We start from the raw sequence: 21,946 nt of genomic DNA on the forward strand, positions 1-21,946 counted from the left end.
ATAAATGGTTCGCCATCCAAGCCGTTCAAAATGGAAAGAGGATTGCGACAAGGTGACCCACTTTCACCTTTCTTGTTTGTACTGGTTGTAGATGTGCTACATCGGATGATTGGAGAGGCAGTCAGGAACGGCCGTATATCACCATTGTTAGTTGGGAGAGATAGAGTAGAGTTATCGCATCTCCAATTCGCGGATGATACAATCCTATTTAGCCCACCAGAAGAGGAGACTATAAAGAACTACAAGCGACTCTTGAGGTGTTTTGAGCTGATGTCAGGACCTAGCATTAACTTTGACAAGTCAAGCTTGATTCCAGTAAATTGTGACGAGTAGTGGGTCCAGCGCATGTGCCGTTTGTTGGATTGTAAGGGAGGCTCCCTTCTAGTTAAATACTTGGGAATCCCTTTAGGAGCGAATCCGAGGATGGTGAAGACCTGGAAGCCCATAATAAACAAAGTGGAGGAAAAGCTCATCCTGTGAAAAGCAAAAGTACTAAACAAAACTGGAAAGTTGGTGCTAATCAAATCAGTTTTAAATAGTCTACCAGTATATTATCTGAGTTTGTTTAAGATGCCAAAAAGCTGTTGCTGAAAAATTGATCTCCCTACAGAGGGGGTTCCTGTGGAGGAAGGATGATGGAAGTAATGGGATGGCATTAGTTAAATGGGAAGTGGTGCGGCCCCCTAAGAAACTGGGAGGGTTGGGAGTTGGAGATGCTATGATTCGTAACACAGCTATGTTGTTTAAGTGGTGGTCGCGTTTTGCCAAGGAGGACTGTCCATTGTGGAAGAAAGTGGTGTGCTCCTGTAAGAATCTAAATCCTATTGAGCTACTGTCAACTCAAGTGCTACCTACTAGAGGAGGCCCCTGGAAGGATATATGCCAGTTACAATTAATGAATCAACATATAAGGGATAAGATGGTTGCAGGATTGTCCATGGAGGTTGGTGATGGGCGGCGTACTCGTTTTTGGGAATGTATGGTTACTATGTGGATCGTTGAAGGATCGGTTCCCCAGGCTTTTCTCTGTTTCAAACCAATGTAGATCTGTCATAGGGGATTGTGGGTTCTGGGACGGGTTAGAGTGGATTTAGAATTTTCAATAGAGAAAAGAGCTCTTTCAATGGGAGTTGGAACTTCTGAGTCAATTACACGAGGTGTTGAGACCTGTGACACTAATAAATAATAGAGAGGATCAAGTGCTGTGAAAATTTGATAGAAAATGTGTTTTTTCAACTAACTCATTTGTGCAGGTTTGGCAGGAGGAAACAATCTCAGAGGAGGTTACCAGTTACAGCTTCACCAAGACTATCTGAAAAGGTTTAGTTCTACCTAGAGTGGAGCTATTTACTTGGTTTGTTCTGATAGGTAGAGTGAGTACAAAAAGCAGGCTTAGCAGGTTTGGAATTATCAGCCAGGAAGACAATATCCGTGTTTTCTGTAATAATGAGGTGGAGCATGTACACCACCTGTTTTTAGGATGTGGATTTGCCTGGCAGGTATGGAGTGCTTGGATATCGATATTTTGCCGACAGTGGTCTTTTTCTGGTTCAATGAGAGAACATTTCTTATGTTGGACAGAGGAACCGAGGAGAAAGGAGGATCAAGAGCAACGATTGAGATGCTTCTGCGCGATTGTTTGGAACATCTGGTTGGAAAGAAATAGAAGAATATTTCAGAATGAGAGCAAAGGTGTGGAAGAGATAATTAACATGACAGTGATGAGCTTTAACGAATGGAAATGTGTAGATCCCTTTGGTTGTTGATGGCTATGCCGGAGATGACATGTGGACTTTTCTTTGTGTTGTTGTCTCACTATTTCTAAACTTTATGTGCTGTTGTGCTATTGTGTCTGTTAGTACTGTTGCTCCACTGTCTTGTGTTGAGCTTTTACTTTCAAAACAAATACAAACAACTTTAACAAACCAAAAATACAGAAAAAATTACAAGTCAAGAAGCACACACACACACAATTACAGAAACATATATCACAGAGAAGTATGCGCAAACAAGTATGATGCATGTCTGTCCTATGCAGGCCATGAGCTCATGTGTCAGTTGCCTACCCGCTTCCGATATTACCCGGGCACAAGTCCCGGATATGGCTTTCCAAATGCATACACTGTGCATATAAGTCTTACGGCTAGGCCACATACAATGTGACTTTTAAACGTATTGTAATATGCTTACATCTGGAAAACAGTTTGTAATGTGTGGGCGTCCCCACTATACATTTGTCCCAGACCTAAACAAGGTTGGTTATGCTCTCATATGGCAGATAGTCTTTTAAAGTCTTTTTATCTTTGTCCTATGCTCTCTTGTGGCAGAAATTCCTTTAATTAATACATTATCTTCTTTTCTGTGCTCTGCTCTCCTATAAGGCTATAACAGAAATTTTTTAGAACTATTTAGTCTTTGCTCTCTGTTCTCCTGTGACAGAGATTTCTTTAATCATTTTCTTTCTTCTTCTTTTCTTTTCTATTTATCATTCTTTTATTTTCCTTGTTTTGATACCACAAATCATCTTCACACTCTTCTCTCATCTCTCCTTAGATGTTTTATGAAGAGTGAACCATAAGATTCTCAACTTATGTTCATCTTTTTACAACTTTTAAATAAGTTACTATTTAACTCTTCTATTATGTTATAATATAAATTACTAATATATAATATTTTAAAAATACATAGATAATAATCTTAATACTGGAGTAAAAGTAGTATTTTTCTTTATTACTCAAAACTTATTAACTTAAACTTTAAATAATTTTATTACTCAAAACTTATTAACTTAAGCTTTATTATTAAGTTTTTATAAATTATTCTGTATCTCTGAGCTTTTTAAAACATTTATATTTTTACCCGAACAAAATTTGTAAATTATTAAAATATCCTTACATATAATATAATTACCAAAATAAATTTACACCTTTTATAAAATATCTATTTTATCCCTAAACTTCTTATTTATTACCCAAAATACCCCAAAAACATATATAATTACGAAACTAACAAAATGCGGGAACCACAAACATAAACCCAGACGACGCTGCTGCTTGCTGGGGGAAAAAAACCGGGAAAACCTTCTTCCATTTCACTTACCCGGTTCCGCAAAATCGCAACCGGTTCTGGTGAAAAGCGGAACAAAAAATTGAATTCGAATTCGAACATTCAAACCTAAAATCGAATGCAGTAATTTCTTTTTCCGTTACTGAAAATGATGAACGTAATCTATTACGGAAGCTAGGTTTTGGCGATTAGCAATTAGATGGAGGAAGAGCAGGATCGAATTCTGCTCAACAGTTTGGGCGTTAAGTCGGCGAATCCCGAAGACATTGAACGCCACGTCTTAGAAAAGGTGTGTGCGTATTAATCTGGTTTTAATTTTAATTTAATTTAATTATCTTTTGAAATTGTATGATCATGTTTTCCGGTTTTGAAATTGGTGTTGAATGCTGTTGAACTCTGCTGAAATTTCTAAGCATTGATGTGATATCATTGTAATATTTGTTTGTGATGCTGTGCACAAATGATTTTAATACTTTCAAAACCATGAAATTTGAATGTGCTGAATTGTGTGTGTTTACTTGTAGTTTTACTTGAGCTTGACGATGAATACTAAAATGTCTAACCATATATTGAAATTTGTAAGCATATCTTTGATATTGGATATCAGTATGTGTTAGACGTGTTCACTAGTATTCCTGTGTAGAATTTTTTATTTTCTATTTTAATTTTGAGACATAAAAGTTGAAGTTGGAGAGTGTGAAATTGTAGGCGACTGCTGTTCCCGAAGCTGAAGGGAGTGTGAAGGAAGAAGATTCTAGTGTATCTGGAAATGTTGATCCATCATCTGCTACTAAAGCAGAGCTTAATCAGAAACTGAGGGCAGTGAGATTTGAAATAGATGCAGTAGCGTCTACCATTCAGCAATTGAGAAGTGATGAGAATGATGGAGAATGTGGTGGTGTTGGCGAGGACAGCCAGGAGAAAGGAGTTGCTGAAGGTGGTTCCTCCAATGATTCAAACCTTCAGTGTGTTCTTGCTGCTGATAGGCTACAGAGCCTGAAGAAAACAAAGGCTCAACTAGAGGAAAAGCTTTCGGAGTTCCCAAAAATTTATATAATTACAAATTAACTTCGATTTTTATTAAATTACTATTTCAATCTCAAAAATAAATTTTTGTTTCAATACTTATCCCTTTATCAAAGATACAGAACCCCATTCTCAAAATTATTCAAGTTTTCTGCTTAATTTTTAATCTATTTTCGAGCTTTACGGTTACCAATTTTTCACAAAGTTCACTTTAACCTTCCAACCATCAAATTTTGTCAAATTCTCAAGAGTTTTAAACTTAGAAACAGCCCCAAATAAAGCCACAAATAGTTGGTTCTTGGCTGTCCAATGGTAACCGGACCATGATTATTCCAAGAAATCAACAAGATTTAATCACAAATCAAACACGCATAAAATCATCACTCAATTTCAAGCCACAAACATCAAATCAACAATCACACATCAAGAACACATTCAATTATTACAAAATTACAAAACTTTATCTTTGTATGACAGCCACCAAACCAAAACACCAAGAAAGCTTTCTGAATGAAAAATCGAAAAAAAAAAACGTCAAAATCGGCTACTCCACCTTTGAAACTCCTATTTGGCCGAACCATGCATGAAAGATCAGCGGCGCCACTATTGATTTTTTCCAAATAAAAGTGACAACAACTTAAAAAAAATGGAAGATACAAATACTTTAATCGGATTAGATTTTTTATCAGATTACGAAACTAAAAAAATTGAACTTAGAAGCTTTCGGGTGCCATGAAAGCTTTCACGTTCTCTCTCTTTCTCGTCTCCAATTCAATTCGGTGATCATGATGATTAATGAGGTATAATAGTGATTAAATTGATTAGGTGACACATGGGGGTTTGGGTGTCACGATATGGAGGCGTTGAGGCAACGATTCAAATTATAAATATTTTAAACGGATAATTATAAAAATTGGATATATTAAAATACAAGTAATATATACTAGCGGCTCAACAGGCACTTTCAGCCGCTTTTCTATTATTTTTAAGAAATTAATTTTTATATTTTTATTTTAAAATTATAAATTTAATAAAATAAAATATTAAAAAATTTTATTATGTTGTTATTATGTGAAAAAATTTTGTCTATCACTTTTATTTATAACCAACTATTTTGTTAAATTTTATAAGTTGTTTAAGTTTTGCTAAAAGTTTTTTTTGTGTCTTTTGAATATCTGAATGTATAAAAATTATAATTTTTTTCTTGATGTGCGTATTAGTTGTCTTATTTTGTTCAATCAAGAAGAAATTTAAGACAAAAAAATTCAAAATTTTTGTTATATTAACAAAATTTGATGTCAATAATTTTAAAAAATAATATCAAACTATATTATTTTTAACTAAATAATAAAAAAATAAAAATACATCATTGTAAGTTTTTAATTAATAATTATAAATTAAAGACGGAGTTTAATATAGTACCTTGGACAAAAAGTAATCATTGTTATTATCGTATTTGACTACTACTATATAAGTTTTATGTTTATTTTATTATGCACATTAAATAAACTGTACTTTATTATTTTATTTTGCATGTTTTGAAATAATGTCATCGTATTATAAAGGTAAAATTAATTTATCATTTGAATATTATCGCTAAAAAACAGTTACTTAAAGTGAAACGCTAAGTAAAGATAAATAGAAAAATTTTGTAATTAGTTAGAAAATTTTATATCTCTCTCTCTCCAAACTCAATTTTGTTATGAAATTTTTTTTAGGTAAAAATATTTTTAACTTCCTATATAATAAGTATTATTTAAATTATCTAATGCATAAAATGTCACATCTTTTTATTTATCTTCAAAATTAAAGTTAATCTTTGTTACTTTTTCATTTTCTTTTGGTTTTCTAAATTAGCCCATATATTATCAACTTATATCTGTTATTTATGCAATAATTTATCTCTTCTAATAGTTATTCATTAATAAATATTAAATTATCCAAATTTAAATCTATTCTCTTAAACCACTTTTTAATCATCTAGTTTGAATCGTTTGAATAGGAGTTCTTTAGACTCTAAAATTTTTAAAATAAAAAAAACAATAAAATAAATTAAAATGCCTAATAAAATAAAATAATCCAAAAAATAAAAGATATATAAAAAACTAATAAATTAAAAAATCAAAATTAATTAACAAAGTTCTTATCTTATCCATTTTAATGTTATATGGAGTTTGTTCACTTTATCATTGATATGTGCATACTTTTTGTGTCTTCTGTATGACAAATACAATACTTTATATAATTAAATATCAAATCCAGTACTTTAAATAATTAATTATTTAGAAAATTAGTATACGGATATTTTAAGAAACACTTGATAGGTGTGATTTTCTTGCATGCATTATATACCAATTAAATAACTAAGCCGATATGCCAAACAAATAATATTGTAAAAGGCAAAATTAATAAATTTTTTTGTAATATAATTTATTTATTTTAGTTTAATTTAAAAATATTTATATACTCAAATTTTAAATACAATATTCTAAGTAATCAAGTATTTTAGAAAATAAAAAAAATTATCCCATTAAAAGCAATTTAAAAAGAAAAATATTAAAAAATATTTATAAAATTTTTTCATCCCATCATTGACAGATAATTAAATACAGACATGTCAAAAAAATAAATAAAATGTACATATAAAATGTAAAGAAACTATTTTTTTTTGTCAAATCAAATTAATGAGAGAAAAAGACATAAGGCAATTTGTCTACGTAAAAAATGGTAACAAATTAAAAAAATTAAAAATAGATTAAAAATATAGATTGAGTAAGTAAATTGAAAAAAAAATTATAACCGCAGTGGAGGAAGACAAAAGAGTAGGATGGAGACAATTCAACTGAGAATGTTAAAGAAAGAAGAAGAAAAACATAAAAAAATACAAAAATAATAATTTTTTTAAAAAAACTACAACAAAAACTCTAATAAAATAATTAGAGTGAAGCTACAGAGTACATTCAGAACAAAACGGTACAAACAAAAACTAAGATAAAACTAAATAAAATATAATTTAAATGAATATCACAAAATATAATAAAATTTACCAAAAATTACTTATCACTATTATTGATGATAATTGAACACTTTCTCCATCATAAATTATTCTTTTGTTCTTTTTGTACATGTTTCTAAAACCAACATTTATCATAATCATAGTCTATTTTAGAAAGTTGTCTAAAAAGTTATTCAAAAGGTGAAAATATTAGAGTTGAGTAAGAGAAGTAAAGAAAATTAAAGAAATGATAAAAAAAAAAAAAGATTATTTAAGTGGAGGATTGAGAAAGAAGTTACGTGTGATTTTTTTTGCAACTGTTAGTGAAATGCATAACTGTAAAATTAGTTTTGGATTATGTTGGCATTTAGCAGGGTTAAAATAGGAAAGAAAATTGGACACCAAACTTGAGGTTTTCGCATTATATATACTAGCGGCTCAACAGGCAACTTCACTATTGTTATTAGTATCTGAATATTTAAAAAATTTGTTATTAGCATGAAAATATATTGTAAAAGATAATTCATATTAAATGATATACTAACGGCAAAAATTTATTAATGGGATGTATAACTTAACTGGCACGCCGCCTTCTGGCGAAGTATTGCTGCCTTTGTTTTTCGCTCATGTTTTGTCTTCGTCGCCGCCACACATAGTCTTGCCAAGTCGGTCGACCACTTCCATTGGTATCCTGTCAACGGTAATTAATCAAAACAAACATATAAACATAGTTTCACACTTTTATTTAATGACAAAAAACAAATTATATTAGATGAAGTAAGAAAGATGCATGAAAAGAATGCAGGAGAAGACAGAGGAGAAATAAAGAAAAAATTTTTTATTATGGAGTAACCAGTGAAGTGAGAGAGATTAAGAGAAAAAATTGGGAATAATACAATTGACGCAGTAGTAGTGGAGAATTAAGTAGTAGAATTTTGTAACTGATGCATTAACGTGATTTGAGAGAATTAACGTGGAGAAGTTATATTGTATTGTGGTGAACGTGGATGGAAATGAAGTAGTAGCTGTAACTGGAGGTAGGTTACTAAAAAGGATAAAAATGGAAAGAAAAATTGGACACCAAAAATGAGTTTTCCCATTATATATTGTTATAGATTTATTTTCCATTGTTATTTTATATTTTTCTTAGGTTGATGATCATGTGGAGTCACAATATATAAAAAAAAACAGAAAGATTTGACATTCACTTATCAATTTCATTCAGCTGCATTACAATAGTAATTTCAAACATTTATCTATTTATTATCTTCATTTTTTTCACTGTGATTATATTAGTCAGGAGCCTGATCTTTTATTTCGTTAGCGTTCTTCTAAGAGCATTTCCAACAGGTTAAAAATTGGAGCCCGATTACTATTGTGTCAGAGAAAAAGAAGAATTGGAGCATTGGAGTGGAACTAAAGTGAGTTCTCTCACTGATTTCAAGAAGAGGGAGTCCTTTGAAAATGGGACTCCCATTATCCAATCAACACTTGCCAAATGAAAAGTTATGTAAAAAATAAATAATTGTATAAAATGTTAATTAATTAAATAGTTATGTTAATTAACTAAATAGTAGTATTAAATAATTAAATAATAATTAATTTAATAATAATTATAATGATTAATTATATTAAATACTGATATTTTTATTTAATTAATAATTTATATTAATTATTTATATCATAATTAATATTAAATATTATTTATATTTATATTATTATATTAAATTAGCCGTTGCAAAATTAGCCGTTGTAAAATTAGCCGTTAAAAACTAGTCGTTACTATGTTACTGTTATTATTAATAAATTAATATTTTGTTACTCTATATATACCACTTAGATACACTTCTATTCTCACACTTTCTACTACTCTTCTTCATCTTCTTCCATGTTTACGAAATCACAGTTATGCTACTATTATTTTTTGTTCGAAAAAATGGATCCAAACCAACTCAACTCTTTCTTCAATTACTTACACAATTTTTTTCAAATTTCAAATACCCAACAATCTCAAACCTCAAACTCTCAGGTTCCAAATCAAAACTTAACACTACTGAATATATTTCAAAATCCAAATCCACAAAATCTTTCTAATTTCAATTGTCAAGTTCCTTATAATAATCAGTTTCCTATATTCCAACCGCAAAATCAAAATTCACAAACACCTCATTTTCCATTTTCATCCATATTTAACCCCTCTATCGGAAATATTACTCCAATTTTCTTGCCGTTTCTAACTCAATTCAATGCACCAAGACATAACTCATCTGGTGTTGGTGGCTCTTCTAACCCATCCTCTCAGATTCCTATACAATCTAGTCCAAATTCGTAATATTCAGATTTTGCCAACCCTCGTGAATTAGATGCTATCGACCTCAATGATGATGATATTGAAGATCGGAGGCAAGATAGTATTCAACACAGGAATTGAAAAGAATATTTTGCACCATACCATCAATTTCTCTAAAGAAATGACCAACTTCGAAATAGGCAGCAGCATAGACAATTGAAAGAGGACTTGATTGAACACATTTGGCAATTTCACAATGCTTGTCGTCAACTATAGAGTTTAATTATTTTTTCTTTGTATTAAGTAATTTTACAAATTAGTGTAACCCCGAATTATATATTATGTATTATTGTTATATATGAATTTATTTAATATTAATATCTTTTAATAGTGAATTATTTTTAAATTTATAAATTTAAATTACATTATTGAAAAAAATTAATTACATTAATTTCAAGTATTTTAATTAATTAATTAAGTGGGACTACAACATGGACTAAAGTTAGTTCTTCCTAATGAAGAAGAGAGAGATGCTTTGAATTCCTATTTACTGTTTATGACGCAAAAGCTGATGTGAAGTTATTTTTGATGACATGTAGACCATAAACAAAAATTGGGATGAGTTCTGTACTGGAGATGGTCTAACTACTTTTTTTTGGCTTCCCATAAATCAAAGTTCCTACATAGCTGAACTTTCCATCATGCTACACGTCATGGATAGCAAAATAGTGAGTAATGTCCTACTTCAACCTTCCATGATTCAACTCTTATCTTTTATCATGATAACCATAAAACTTAAATGTAATTTATTTGTTTTCAGGACAGAAATTGAATGCAAACTGGTTGGTGCTTTAGCACAATCTATTCAATTTGGTTCAACCAAGCAAGATCTTTACCAAGATATTTTCACTTAAATATTGCCAAAATTTTCATCTGATATCTCTTCTTTGGGTTGCCCTATTGTCATAGCCAAAATGCAGTTCACATTTATGTTCCAATGCTCGTGTGCTGAAGAAAACAATTCTTTGAAAATTATTCTCACTTTGACAAAATTATTAATACATTGCTCAACATAGAATAATCAAATTGTTTTGTGTGTTGGAAAATAAAAGAATAAGACACACACTCACGAAGAATATAAAATGAAGAGGAATGTATGTATTGAATGTATTTGTGTGTTGTTATTTTAAAATGATTATTACATATGTATTTATACCTTTCTTTGATATCTAAATTTAATACATCCTAACAAACAAATGGTTTAAATTAAAATTAAATATAGATAAGTTATACAAACTGTGATTTCTGTTCATTCTTGAATTCTAACTATTAAGTTTATTTTTAACATCATCCCTTAAACTTGATAATTTTCTGACTCCAATTATAATCCTTAACTTTTGAAAAGCATCATATTTCAGAAGTTTTGTGAAAATGTCAACAACTTGATCAAGTGATTTCACATACTCAACCTCCACATACATGTTCTCAATACATTGTCGAATGAAATGATACTTTGTTTCTATGTGCTTGCTTCTGTCGTGAAACACTGGATTCTTTGCTAGGGCACTCGCTGACTTATTGTCCATCATGATCTTGGTGGATTCAGCTTGCTCAAAATGAAGTTCCTTCAATAATATCTTCAGCCAAATTGCATGACATGCACATGCAGTGACAGCAACATATTCAGCTTCACAAGTTGAAAGAGTGATTATAGGTTGTTTCTTTGAACACCAAGAAATTGCATTATTTCCTAAAAAGAAAACAAAGCCAGTAGTACTCTTTCTGTCGTCAATATCCCCAGCATAATCACTATCACAATAGCCCATTAATTTGAATTCATCTGTAGTTGAATAAAACATGCCATACTCAAGAGTGCCTCTAAGATAGCGAAGAATTCTCTTGGCTGCTTTCATGTGGGTTTCTGTTGGATTTTCCATGTAACGACTAACTAACCCAACTGAAAATAAAATGTCAGGTCTGGTACAGGTCAAATACCTTAGACTCCCAACGAGACTTCTAAATAATGTTTGATCAACTTTTCTTACTCCTTCTTCCTCTTTGGAAAGTTTGACTCCACACTCCATAGGTGTATTGGTAGGATTGCAGTCTAGCATGTTGAGTTTCTTCAATAGCTCTCTTGTATAAGCCTCTTGTGAGATGAAAATTCCATCCTCCATTTGTTTCACTTCAATTCCCAGATAATAAGACATTAGTCCCATATCACTCATCTCAAATTCTTGAGCCATTACTTTCTTAAATTCTTCAAACATTATTTGATTATTTCCTGTGAATATAAGATCATCCACATAGACACAAACAAATAACAAATTTTCTTTTTCCTCTTTCACATAGAGTGCATATTCATGAATACACCTAGTGAAACTATTATCTTAAAAATACGTATCAAGACGATCATTCCAAGCTCTTGGAGCTTGCTTTAGTCCATATAAGGCCTTTTTAAGCCTTAACACCTTATCTTCACAACCCTTAACAACAAAACCCAAAGGTTGTTCAATATAAACTTCTTCCAGAAGATTGACTTTCACATCCATTTGGTGGATTTTCCAATTGTTCTGTGCTGCAAGTGGCAACAATAGCCTTATCGTCTCCAAGCGAGCAACTAGAGCAAACACCTCATCATAATCTATTCCTTGCTTTTGTTTATACCCTTTTGCAACGAGTCTTGCGTTATACCTTTCTACATCACCTTTAGAGTTTTTCTTAACTCTATAAACCCATTTGACTCCGATAGCCTGATGACCACTTGGAAGTGATGCAAGTTTCCAAGTGTTGTTCTTCTCAATTGCTTGAATTTCTTCCTCCATAGCTTGTATCTATTTCTCATCTTTGATAGCTTCTTTAAAACTTAAAGGCTCATCATTGGAGAGTAAACACAATAAATTTTCATCCTCTAGTATTTCTGTTTGCTTATAGAGATCAGGGAGGCTTCGATATCTGTGAGGGTCTTCGCTTGAACTAGAGGATGGAGATGACGATGATGATGCTAGTGGGGTTAATGCTGGTGTTGAAGGATCGATTTCGCCTTGCACTTCTTGCATCGGGGCTTCTTTTTCCTCAAAGTAAGGCAGAAAATCATAAGTGACTTCATTTTGTGTACTCCAGTCCTACTTTGCATTTTTTTCAAACTCAACATCTCTGCTTATTATTACTTTATTATTGATGGGATTGAAGAATTTGTAGCCTTTAGTATTCTCCTCATAACCAATAAATACAAGCTTTTGGCTCCTATCATCAAGCTTCGATCTTTCTTGCTCAGGAGTTTGGACATATGCAATAGATCCAAATACCCTTAAATGTGATACATTAGGCTTCAAACCACTCAATGCTTCTTGAGGTGTTATATCTCTCAAACTCTTGGTAGGTGAGCGGTTTGAGAGATAAAACCGCACATGCAACTGCTTCTCCCCAAAACTCTTTTGGTAATGACTTACTTTTTAACATCGTTCTTGCCATATTTAGAATTGTCCTATTCTTTCTTTCAGCAACTCCATTTTGTTGAGGCGATCTAGGAACAGTTAGGGGATGTTGAATACAATGATTTTCACAAAACATCTTGAATTCATTTGAAGTGAATTATCCACCTCTGTCAGTTCTGAGAGCTTTTATCTCATAGCCACCTTCTTTTTCAACGAGGGCTTTAAACTTCTTGAATGCTTCAAATGCTTCACTCTTTTGCTTCAAGAAATAAACACATATTTTTCTTGAATAATCATCAATGAAAAGCAAAAAATAAGCGCTCTTACCAAGTGACAAAGTCTTGATAGGTCCACAAACATCTGCGTGGATAAGCTGAAGTGGCTTGGTAGCTCTTGATTTGGACTGCTTTGGAAAACTCTTTCTTGAATGTTTTCCAAGTAAGCAAGCTTCACATAACTGATGAGGATGATCAATTGTTGGAATTCTTTTTACCATCTTCTTTGTTCCTAATTCTTTGAGCCCACCAAAATTTAAATGTCCATATCTCATATGCCAAATCCATAGTGGATCTTCAATACATGACTTTAAACATATAGCTCCACCGCTTCTCATGTTTAACAAGAACATACAATTTCTTGTCATAGAAACCTTAGCAATAAGATTTCCATTTTTATCTCTAAACCAAAGATAGCGATCTTCCATGACTATCTTGCAATCATTCTCCATAAGTTGTCCAATACTCAAGATATTATTCTTCATCTTTGGGATGTAATAAACATTAGAAAGAATCTTATGACTTCCATTCTTCAGCTCGAATAGAATCGTCCCTTTGCCATTGATCTCTACTTTTGATTCATCACCAAAACGCACGTGTCCTTTTACGTTGGTGTCGAGTGCTACAAATTTACTCTTATCACCTGTCATATGGTTGCGAGCTCCATTGTCAAGATACCACGTACTATCTTCAGAATTTTGATCTTCCTTGAGCGTAAGAAATAATGTTGGTTTTTCAACATCTTCACTATGCACAACAAGTTTATTTTCTTCTTCTTTGGATGTCAGACATTCCCAAGAATAATGTCCATTCTTTCCACATGAATAGCATTCAATGTGTCTTTTGTCAACTGTTCTTCCTCTTCCACGACTTCGAACAAAATTTTGATTTCTTTTCTCTTGAGAATAATTTTTCTCATCTCTTCCTCTTCCGTAACCACGTCCTCGTCCTCGTCCACGGCCTCGACCTCGTCCTTGTCTTCCACTTTCGTTGGTTTCTCCTCTACCATTCTACGAAAGTTTTGCCTGCAAGACATGCTCCACACGTTCTTGCTTGCCTTTATCCATTCTTTCTTCATGGGCTCGTAAGGAACCATTCAACTGATCAATGGACATCGTATCCAAATCTTTGGACTCCTCAATAGCTACCACCACATGATAAAATTTTGAGTTGAGAGAACGAAGGATTTTCTCAACGACACGAACATCTTCTAATTTTTCTCCAAGCCTTTTCATTTGGTGCACTACTGTCAAAACTTTGGTGAAATAATCCGAAATGGATTCAGTCTCCTTCATCATTAGAGACTTAAACTCAGCCCTTAGAGTTTGAAGACGAACCTTCTTCACCTTTTCAACTCCTATGACGGAATTTTGAAGAGTATCCCAAGCTTTCTTTGCATTGGTTATATCAGCAATCTTCTCAAACATATCATCATCCAAGCCTTGATGAATAATAGTAAGTGCACATTGATCTTTCTTTCTTTTATTTTCTAATTCTTCCTTCTGAGCTTCTGTTAGCTTGTCCACATTCTCTGGTTCTACATACCCTTTCTCAACCATCTCCCACACTCCTTGAGCACCGAGAATTGCTTTCATTCAGGCTGCCTAATTGTCATAGTTGAGCTTAGATAATTGTGGGTATTGAAAAGATAAAGTAGTTCCTTTTGACAAAGACATTTTATAAGTGGCTCTGATACCATTTTGTTGGAAAATAAAAGAATAAGGCACACACTCACGAAGAATATAAAATGAAGAGGAATGTATGTATTGAATATATTTGTGTGTTGTTATTTTGAAATGATTATTACATATGTATTTATACCTTTCTTTGATATCTAAATTTAATACATCCTAATAAACAAATGGTTTAAATTAAAATTAAATATAGATAATTTATACAAATTGTGATTTCTGTTCATTCTTGAATTCTAACCATCAAGTTTATTTTTAACATTGTGTTGTTAGAATGCTCTTGGATTTGATCTAAGTCCAACCACAAGCTGGATCTAAGTCTGAACTCTCCATTTGCCCCGAAGTCGAGGAAAGAAGAGGTATGGTCTACTCTTGCTTGACGTTAATGTCCTGTATCTTTCTTTACATACATGGAATACCTCCTCATAGAGAGCTTTTCCGAATTCCATAGGAGCAAAGACACAACTGCTTTCAAGTTGTTGCTTTTGCTACATGTGAGAACGCACAGCCTTTAGATGCACAACCTGCACCCTCTTTGGCAGTGAACATGTAGGTACTTGAATCAGTTGTGCCTTGTATCTTTTCTAATTGTCCTGCGAATTACTTGAACCTTTGATCTGGAAATCTAACTGATACTTCAAGCTAAATTTTTATTACAGTATTATTATTGAATTTTTGGACCTCTTTTTTCAAGAAAAAAAAAAAAGAGGAGTACTAAGGGGCCAGCAACTTTTGTGTTTTGTAACCATCAATTGGCTATCGATAATGTTTTTAATGGTGTGAGATTAAATCCAATGGTGTGAAATCATTCAATTTCCTTTTTATGGTTAAATGCTGGCCAACTTTTTAAAAAATTGATGGCTCCCGAGATTTTCCCAAAAAGAAAAATATGAGCAATTGTTCTCTTGAAAACTAAACTGAATTGGGAGCTCAACACAATATGAAGATAATGTTTCTCAACCCAAGGTGGAAAGGAAGGATGACGCGGCAAGGTTGCTTATAGTTGAATACTTACTATAAGTAAATGGAAGAACCTTTACTATGAAAGCAAGATTGCAGAGCAGAAAAGCAACAAGTGGTTAATGCCTGAGAACATTGAAGAGGTTTGCAATTCTTGAGAATGCTAAAATGGATGTTTCCTGTCTTACATTCCCTCAACTGATCAAATGGCAAAAACATTCCCTCAACTGATCAAATGGCATATTTGCTTGCAAAACCTGTGTCAAATTGTCTTTGTAAAGTTTTAATCCAAAAGCAGTTTTCCCAAAAGGATTACTGAGTGTAAGGGGGGAAGGTTAGAAAGAAGAGTTTGTTTCTAACCCCCCATTTTGTATATATATTAAGGTAGGGTGTTAGTTTCCGTTTTAAGCTTCCTGTTTGAGTCCGTTTTGTATCTCTTTCTCAATAGGCTAGTTTATATTTAAAATCATTTGTGCAGTTCTCTTGTAGTTCTCTTATAATTATTTGATTTGCATCCATCCAATCCACTCTCCTTAGTGAGGCTTTAGTGGTTTCATTTAATTTGCACATACTTGAACCTCCTCTAGGCGGATATTCTATAATTTTGTCTGACAAAAATTACTCTTAATTTTATCTAGTCTTTCTGTGTGCACGAATTCAATAAAACAACATTGTCGAGTAACATATGTGAAGAAAGTTCTACATCAGAAAGAATAAGCGAAAAATTTATAAGATGAGAGATTCGTAAACTCAAAGTCTTAAATGTTAGTTACGCACAAAGATTATATGAGTTTTATCTTTGGCTATTAGTATGACAACGGATAAGATGTTAGATTCGGCGTTTCATTTTTTATTCTTTAATGTTGTTTTGGTCACGGCAGCGGAAAGGGAGAGGAGGGCACAACGGTGGTGTAGCCTGTAGGCATAAGCAGCCATTGATTCTCTAAAAAGGGAAAAACAAAGGTTCCAACGGTTGGTTGATCTCCATTTCAAGAGGGATACTTCTTGGATCTTGAGGACCAAAGCTTGGAGGACGATACACATACCCAATCCAAAAACACAGACCAAGTGCATCCTTAATGTTTTCCCCCTTTTCATTTTTAGAGGGGTCTTAGACTTAAAAAAATGTTGTAACTAAGCTGCTCCAAAAACAGAGAAGACAATTTTCAAATTGGCGCCACCATCTGCTCATTGAGAAGTGGTATTGGATGACATTAGTTGGAGCCAAGACAATCGTCAACAGATTTTTAGATTGTGCAATCTCACACTATATGTTCTGATGACTCCTCCCATTTGAGATGAAAAATTCTTGGGAACTTTTGATAAATAATCAAACAATAACACTATCAAACAACAGGACTGGACTAAGCTCTAGTGGGAGTTGCACAAACCTTTTTCATCCTTTTTTTCTCTTTTGATAAACAAAATTACACTAACCATTTTTATCACCACAATGAAGGCACATAAACTTGTTCTTTGAGATTCTGGGTGGCACTTTCAGTAGGGAAACCTCTAACAGCGCCAATAGTCCATTGCGCTATGATTCCCGCTGCAATAGCAAAGCGTAGTTGTCTCTCCAAAACATCTTGATTTTCAAACATTTCTGGGCAGGTGGTTAGTTTTCTTAAAATAGCAGCAACAACGGCATCGCCGGAGCCAGTTCTATCACAAGTAAATGGGGTTATGAGCACATCTTCGGTTCCAATCACCATCCCATCAAAAGATGGGGTATAATAGTGAACCCTAATAGTACCATCAGTAACAAACAGGAACTTAAGGTGATCATGCCACAAAGGTGAGATTTCCTCAGCGGTGTAATGGTAATAATCCCGTCGATTCTTGGTTTGTTCATAACTCTCCGAATAGTATTGGGGCTGATAGTTTCTCTTCCTCTCGTAATATTCTTCATCTAGAAGGAATTCTAGCTCCGTTCTTGAAATTTCAATGATGTCAGCTTCGTTCCATGCTCTTTTTATTATTTCTCTCGTCTCATCGCGTGATCTCCAAAGAGGTAATGGCAGGTTCAAATCGAAAAATACAAGGCTGCCAAACTTTTTAGACCACTTAATTGCTTTGAAAAGAGTTGATGCCATTGAGGGGCATGTAAGAACTTCTGAATTGAAATGGAAGATCCTAGCCTGCAGTAGTCCACACCAAAAAAAAGACGACTATTTCAGTTCACACGATGAATATATATGTACAAGCTTCTTACCAAACAATAACAATTCTTACTATCGCTAAACCTAAAGGTTACTAAAATTGGAGGGTTTAACCTTAACTCATATGACTAAACTCAACTCAAAAACTCAATTTTGGGGGGATCTAAATTCAACTACAAATTAACTTGGGAATTTGATAACGTGAAAGTTTCCAGGACCAAAATTTGCATTACATGGGCAGCCACGTGAACAAGCTCCTTGTTACTCGGAGTCAAGAAAAGCGATGCACCCAAACCATGTAATGTAGAAAACCTAAATAACAATGCACGCTGTAATTTATTGCTTATATTCACTCTTTTCCCTTTTCCCCTCAACAATCGTTACTTAGCTCATATCAAAACCAAAGGATTGCCATGCAACCACATTGCACCTTAATTGATGAAGCAATCTGCCCCCAACAAACTCCACTGCATCAAAACTAAGGCATGTTTGATTTTCAGTTTGCAAAATTCCAGTTTGGCAGATTATACTAAACACTTCTAAAATAAAATGAAACTCACATTTTACCCTCCACACACATTACTCTATCCATTTCTCAATCAATGAACTAACATCACAACAAAAATTAATTTCATAAACCAAAATCGTTAACCAAAAAAAAAAAAAATTAAAAAATAATAAACAAAAAAAATCTAAGTTTGCTTCGGGTACCTCTTTCAAAACAGCAAGATTCAACTCATCACCACGCAAAGAATCCTCAGCACAATCCTTAGCCATTACCATCTTCATCTTCCCCTCCTCAAACTTCACCTTCATGTAAGAACACGCAGTCCTAACACCATCATCGAACTTCACCCCTCTCGTCTGCACCTTCTCCTTGTTCATCATCAGCACCATCTCCTCTCCAAGCGAGTCTTTCCCGACCTTCCCCATCACCGCGGCCCGCCCTCCCAGCCTCACGTGAGCCACCGCCACGTTCGACGGGGGGCCACCGGGGGCCCGTGAGAACTCCGGCGGGTCCCACTGGAGCATCTTCCACTCGGAGTATATGTCAGGATGCATCTGGAACTCGTGCACGCGAACCGTCGGGAGGAACTCCTTCTGCAGCGCGCCGAAACAGCACACCAATGGCGGGTCCTCGTAAGGGAAATCGATTCCGTCGTCGTATTCGTATTCCGAATCTGAATCAGGTTCTGCGTTTTGGGGTTCCATGGTGCCGTTTTCGGGCTTGGTTGTTGTTGGTTCAGTTCCGGATTTCTTCGTCTTCCTGCCGCGTCGTTTTGGGGTTTCAACTACGGCGCCGTTTGTGTTGTCAGTAGCGGTGGCGGAGGTCGAGAGTTTGGAATGGGTTGGAGATTTCCATTTTGCGGAGTTTGGAGAATGGTGGAGGGATGGAAGGTGGTGGGAGGGTGGAAGGGGGAGGAGGAGGTGGTGGTGGAGTGAGGAAGCCATTTGGGTTTTGGATCAGTGGGAAGGGTTTATCCATTTGAATTTTTTGTCTGCAACAACTCTTATCGGGTCAACGGGGAATTTTCCATTCTGCATTATATGTATCGGGTCGGGGATTTTAGTGACCCGTTTATTAGATAAAGGGAGAAAAGTAACTGTTAGTATCATGTTAAGTTAGAAACCTATTTTACTTGACTATTTCACTATCTTAACAAGTTTTATAAAATACAAGTGTATTTGGAATATAACATGTATTGTTTATTTTTATTAATCTATTGTTAATAATACTACTTTGGACATGTTTATAAATTTAAAAGTAAAATTAGTCAAATTAGATCTCTTCAATAAAAATTTTCATATTTTATCCATTATTCATTAACATTAAAATAATATGCAATATCAAATTAAATCATTAAAAGATATTTTATAGACAATCAAATATTTATATGTTTTTGTTTTGACCTGAAATAAAAATGTAGGGATGATAATAGGTAGGATAAGTCGGACTAAATCCTAACTCTACTCGCAGAAGTACTTAATTCTAACGGTGAGTTTACCAAAAATATATACCTAACGAGCATACAAATAATATAATCATCAAATATTCAATTTTACATAAAAATCTTTATTTAAATTAATAACACAAATACAAATAAAATCATTATAGTTCCATGAGCATTCCATTTGCATATTCTCTATACATTAAATTGACTTTTATATAAACAAAAATATTAAATTATCAAATAATAACCTTAATTTAGTGGTTAGAAGTCTTTTACACTAAGGTAGAAGCTCTTGATTCAACACTCACTTAAAAATAATTTTATATAACATTACATATACATATATAAGATATGAATTGATCAGGTTGGATCGAATACATGCAAATAGGATATATGTTGCTATCCCTATAGAGAAAGTGCTGTTGGGCCTGGATGAATGCTTAAGCCAGCAAGAATTTTTAGCTAGTTCTGATGGTAGTTAAAACTCAATAAATATTTGTTGATGTGTTGGATATTTATAGGGTAGAGATAATTTGATCATAGATGAAGATATTTTTTAATAGTAGATCATTATTCTCTCACTATTTGAGAAGTTAATGCAAGGTGACTTTTTTTTTTTCTTTTGAAGTAAAGGAGCTCAACACAATAAGGTAGAGCAACAAAAAAACAAAAACTAAACAGTAAGTACAAAATTCAATCCATAATCATATTCGACATTGCCATCAACAACCATTAGGATCAACTCCATTACACTCTTTGTAGTTCATAAATGACCTATTAATAACATCCGCTACTCCTGCTTCTTAACTTCTGAATATTCTGTTATTCCTTTCCATCCATATATGTCAAATGATAGCAAAAAAATAAATTAACTACCTATTATGCTCCTCCTTCTTTACAGGCCATTCATGTCTATTTTTCAAAGTGTTGCTTAATTGTCCCTGAAATATCCCACAATTTATCATAGTCAAATAACCACACACACCATACTTATCATGTAAACTCACAACGAAAAAATAAGTGATGAAAATTCTCAATATCTTTATTATATAATACACACATACACACTATCATGTTGATCAATAATGCCTAACCTACATAATATCTCATTGGTATTGACTCTACCAACTAACACAACCTAGGTAAATAACTCAATTTGTGGAGGTACTAAACCTCTCCAAATAGAACTAGTGAAACTATAGCTCGTAATATCCTTTGAAAGTGTTTTCGCCTGCAAAATCTGCATAAAGGAGCTAGTAAAATAAATAACTGATTTATTAAATTTTCATACCAGTCGGTTCTCTCTTTCAGTTATTAAGTTGACTGACTGTATAACTTCATGAAGTTGGTTAACTAGTTTTCACTTTCATTGGAATAGTTTTCTTCTCCACTAAAAATTTTATATCCACTCTAAAGCATGCCAAAAACCACAATTCCCTATAACAAATCCATTCTGATTTGAAACCGAGAAAAGCCTTAGGAAAGTGTCCTTCAACACACCAGCTAGCAGTGACGGACCCATAAAATTTTATGTTGGGTGACAAAAATAATACACATTACTACAAAAGATATATTAATTTAAATTTAAAAAATAAAAGTGCACATTAATTATTCGAATACAAAAAACAATCAAAAATTACATTAGCCGCTAACTTTCTTCTCTTCAAATTTTGAAGGTACTTCTCTTCTTGTTTTCATATATTGAAAATATTGAATAATTATTTCATTATCAACTTGATTGAATGTCTCTCTTTCTATATATGTAACCAAACATTCATTCAACCACTCATCTCCCATTCGATTACAAAGTCGACTATTTATGATATTGATAGCAAAAAATGTTCTTTCAACTGATGCCATTGCCACAGGTAGAATCAAAGCTAATTTCAACAGAAGAAACACCAATGGATAAACAATATACTTTTTTGTCTCAACAATAAGAATTTCTTTTTATTAGAAGAGACTAATGGAGTGATTTCAGATTCTAGTAGTTGCTTTCTTTTGAAATATTTTTTCATCATTATTTCTAAAAATAAAAAATTATATTTTAAATTATTAAATTAATCAATTTACTTTAAAAATTTATATGCAACAC

At 33.1% G+C, this 21,946-nt stretch overlaps 3 protein-coding genes and 2 long non-coding RNA genes across 5 annotated transcripts; 3 read left to right on the forward strand and 2 right to left on the reverse strand.

The window, feature by feature from the left end:
• LOC107646596 (protein CHROMATIN REMODELING 8-like) lies at positions 3,015 to 4,134 on the forward strand. The gene is made up of 2 exons (XM_016350773.1): positions 3,015 to 3,355; positions 3,775 to 4,134. Exons 1-2 carry the CDS (start codon positions 3,266 to 3,268, stop codon positions 4,132 to 4,134), a joined length of 450 nt encoding a protein of 149 aa, XP_016206259.1. The 5' UTR covers positions 3,015 to 3,265.
• On the forward strand, positions 10,018 to 10,388 carry LOC110263146. The gene is made up of 2 exons (XR_002348288.1): positions 10,018 to 10,105; positions 10,198 to 10,388. It is a non-coding gene; the product is annotated as an uncharacterized LOC110263146 (long non-coding RNA).
• Positions 14,100 to 14,684, reverse strand: LOC107646595. The gene has a single exon (XM_016350772.1). The coding sequence runs from the start codon at positions 14,682 to 14,684 to the stop codon at positions 14,100 to 14,102; it is 585 nt and encodes a 194-aa protein (XP_016206258.1).
• On the forward strand, positions 14,956 to 16,294 carry LOC107648045. Its single transcript, XR_001621703.2, has 2 exons — positions 14,956 to 15,139; positions 15,232 to 16,294. It is a non-coding gene; the product is annotated as an uncharacterized LOC107648045 (long non-coding RNA).
• Positions 16,959 to 19,421, reverse strand: LOC107646060 (fructokinase-like 1, chloroplastic). The gene is made up of 2 exons (XM_016350253.2): positions 18,611 to 19,421; positions 16,959 to 17,878 (listed from the first exon to the last, which is right to left on the reverse strand). Exons 1-2 carry the CDS (start codon positions 19,349 to 19,351, stop codon positions 17,186 to 17,188), a joined length of 1,434 nt encoding a protein of 477 aa, XP_016205739.1. The 5' UTR covers positions 19,352 to 19,421; the 3' UTR covers positions 16,959 to 17,185.

Source organism: Arachis ipaensis, chromosome B06 (assembly GCF_000816755.2).
Source record: "Arachis ipaensis cultivar K30076 chromosome B06, Araip1.1, whole genome shotgun sequence".
Classification (NCBI taxonomy): Eukaryota; Viridiplantae; Streptophyta; class Magnoliopsida; order Fabales; family Fabaceae; genus Arachis; species Arachis ipaensis.